This window comes from Phyllobates terribilis, unplaced genomic scaffold (assembly GCF_046119375.1).
Source record: "Phyllobates terribilis strain yellow unplaced genomic scaffold, ASM4611937v1 Scaffold_34__1_contigs__length_13252353, whole genome shotgun sequence".
NCBI lineage: Eukaryota > Metazoa > Chordata > Amphibia > Anura > Dendrobatidae > Phyllobates > Phyllobates terribilis.
Window position 1 is genome coordinate 6,976,437 of NW_027362794.1, and position 3,616 is coordinate 6,980,052.

The 3,616-nt window shown below is 41.5% G+C and overlaps 1 protein-coding gene across 1 annotated transcript; it reads left to right on the plus strand.

The window, feature by feature from the left end:
• The first annotated feature begins 359 nt into the window (after positions 1-359).
• LOC141180628 (dynein axonemal heavy chain 12-like) lies at positions 360-2,839 on the plus strand. Its single transcript, XM_073660705.1, has 3 exons — positions 360-549; positions 1,554-1,645; positions 2,657-2,839. Exons 1-3 carry the CDS (start codon positions 360-362, stop codon positions 2,837-2,839), a joined length of 465 nt encoding a protein of 154 aa, XP_073516806.1.
• The last annotated feature ends 777 nt before the right edge of the window (positions 2,840-3,616 follow it).

Below are 3,616 nucleotides of genomic sequence, written 5' to 3' on the forward strand. Positions count from 1 at the left end.
ACGGGCATATCATTATCTCCAAACTGAAAGTAAAGGTTACACAAGAACCACAGGACGGATTTAATCAACTAAGGTATCATTTTAATCAGTGTAGTGGCACCCACCTGACAATGTATGTGTTTTACTGAGCTGAATCCTGCTGACAGGTGCGCTTTAAATGTATAAGTGATTAAATCTGAATTTTTGGGGTGACAGATGCCCTTTAAGCTCCCTTTAGTGGCCACTGAGGATACACAGCATGGCAGCTTTTCTTCCATGTCTATGCTGAGGATATGGAGCTTTGTATGGAGTTTTTGATTTATTTATATCAAAATAGGTGGATGTTCAGGGGGTTTATATTAGAGACTTCTGCAGTATTCATGTCACTTTATAGAACGTTCTTCTTTGTCCAGAACATTCAGACGGTGCAGCCGTGGCTTTCTGGTAGTAACACGGTTCAGATCATCGAGGCCAAACTCCCTGATTACATCTTTGATTCTGCCGCGCTGAAGCTGAAGGAGGCCGTCAGCCACAATCTACACCAGCCATTCAGGCATTTCCAAACCTACGGTAAGCAGGACGTGAGTCATTAAAGGGATGGTACATACGGTAAGCAGGATGTGAGTCATTAAAGGGATGGTACATATGGTAAGCTGGACATTAGTCATTACAGGGATGGTACACACGGTAAGCACCATGTGAGTCATTAAAGGCATGGTACATATGATAAGCAGGATGTGAGTCATTAAAGAGATGGTACATACGGTAAACTGGACATGAATCATTAAAAGGATGGTACATACTGTAAGCTGGACATGAATCATTAAAGGGATGGTGCATACTGTAAGCTGGACATGAGTCATTACAGGGATGGTGCATACGGTAAGCTGGATGTGAGTTATTAAAGGGATGGTACATATGGTAATCTGGATGTGAGTCATTAAAGGGATGGTACATAAGTAAAGCAGGATGTGAGTCATTAAAAGGATGGTACATATGGTAAGCTGGCCGCGAATCATTAAAAGGATGGTACATACGGTAAGCTGGCCGCGAATCATTAAAGGGATGGTACATACGGTAAGCTGGCCGCGAATAATTAAAAGGATGGTACATACAGTAAGCTGGACGTGAATCGTAAGTATTAAAGCGATGGAACATATGGGAAGCTGGACGTGAATCTAGTATTAAAGGGATGGAACAATCACAATCAGAAATCTCCTGCCGGCGCTTGCAGCGTGATCTTCCTGTGGACGCTTTGATCCTGATACCTTTCCAAAAGCCATTGAACTCAGTGTTAGGGGTTCCCAGGGGTGTGATCCTCATCTATCAGACATTATCATGCAGAAATACTATATATCATTGGTCTAACAAGCACTTCAAAGAGGATCTGTCTCTAGATTTCACCATATAAATGTAGATTATCAAATTGATCTCTTAGACCTGATGAAGCCAGAGTACTTGCTTTCAAAAATCCATGTCCGATCAGCTGTATAATCCTCTTTGAAAGTTTTCTCCGCCCGACATTAAGATGAGTCTAGATACAACTATAAATTCTGTGTTATATTATTTGATAGTTGAAAGCTTCAGCTGGCTGGTGGATGGTTCAGCCGCGGAGAAAGTAGAAACTTTCTTATCCGAGGAGCACAGTTTTGATGAATACACAGAGGTACGTATGTCTGATCATAATGTGTTTTTTTTTTACATATTGGACTTTCTTGCTTATTATCTCGAACCGTCATTATGTTAAATTGACTCATCCCTGCACAGCAACACTGGCTTTGATGTTTCTAGTAAAAATCGACTGCTTATGTGCCGTTCATCATATGCAAGTTATCTAGGACTAGTCCAGCGGGACGTCACTTCCCACAAACAAATCCCACCTCAGATGCTGTGATCACACCCAAATCATGGCATCTTAGTCTCACCTGGTGAGGTGGATCTTCTAAGCCTCAGGTCCGGGTGGCCACACGGACCCCGGGCGTTGGTGTGGTAAGCAGGAAGGCACATGAGCAACAAGGAATTGGCACTCAGGAATCTTGGGAGCTGCAGGATGGATGTAGCGTAACCCAGTAGGAATGGAATAAAGTTAACGCAGAAGGTGGAGCACACCGAACAAAAGTCTAAAAACTCAATCCTAAGACCGAGGTGTGTGTCCTAACTGTCCATAAATAGGATTTAGGAGATTATGTCACTGAGCTACACAGGACAACCTGTAAAACCTGACGTGGAGCACAACACGGGGCAGCAGACCGAAGTGAAGGAAGCAGAGCTCGGATACCCAAGACAGGTGTATAATACTTAATTTCACATGCCCAATTTGCATATGACGGCCGGCACATAAAAAGTTTAGTTTTTTAAGGTAGAAACATTTTTGCCAGATATATACCGTGGATGTCAATGCAGGAATTTGGCATGCCTGAAGGACCTGACAGGTTCACTTTACGGGGACCCCCTTTTGTTCGTTTGAAGGGTCCCTTGACAATAAGCTGATCACAGCTGTAGTCGGGTGGACGCAGCAACGAGGACTAAGTTGCAGGAATCATTTTCTTACCATTCCCATTAGAATCAATACTGTCCTAAGTCCTACAGAGCGAGGGGTGCAACGTGTCCGATAATAATTGAGGGTCAAATCAGAAATCTCAAGGGTAAACGAGACTGATTTATATTTGTATTCCAGTTTATAGAACAATTTCACACCCTGGCCAGAGATATCATGGGACTGCCCACCCGCGCTTACTTCACCATGGTACACCTCGACTGCGATGACTTAAAGCAAGGCCTGGCTGACAAAGCAAAAAGCTTTGCAAATATATTACTAGATAGACTGGTGACAAATCACAGATTGGAGAATGAAGAGTGAGTAAAATCCTGGATTCAAGGAGGTTTCACAATAGAAAAAAATAATCTGTAATGGGCCTCTAGCTGCCATGTGCCGTTCAGGGGCCCTTGGGGTCGAGGTCAAGTGCTACTTCTGCTATGATTTCATACAGTGAGTTATAGATGCTGATGCTACAGTAAAAGTTAAGAATCTGACATTACTTTACTTATGATACTATAAAATATCATCACATTCCAGTATATAATATACAGGTGCATCTCACTAAATTACAATATCATCAAAAAGTTAATTTATTTCAGTTCTTCAATACAAAAAGTGAAACTCCTATATTATATAGAGTCATTACACACAGAGGGATCTATTTCACGTGTTTATTTCTGTTAATGTTGATGATTATGGCTTACAGCCAATGAAAACACTAAAGTCATTATCTCAGTAAATTAGAATACTTTATAACAACAGCTTGAAAAATGTTTTTAAAATCTGAAATGTCTGTTCAGTAAATGCCTCAATACTTGGTCGTGGCTCCTTTTGTATCAATTACTGCATCAATGCTGTACGTACGTCCCTGGGTATAATTCGTGTAAAACATAATATATAGGATTATTCCGCTATTTCTTGTGTCCTGGTTAATATGTATTTTTCCATATATAGGTCATGTCATACTAGCTATACTTACCAGTCCCCCTCCAGGTTTCAGTGATGAGATCCCCAACATGATCATGTGATTGCTGCAGCCTATCAGTGACTACGGTGGTAACCTGCTACAGCCAGTGATTGGCTACAGAAATCACATGT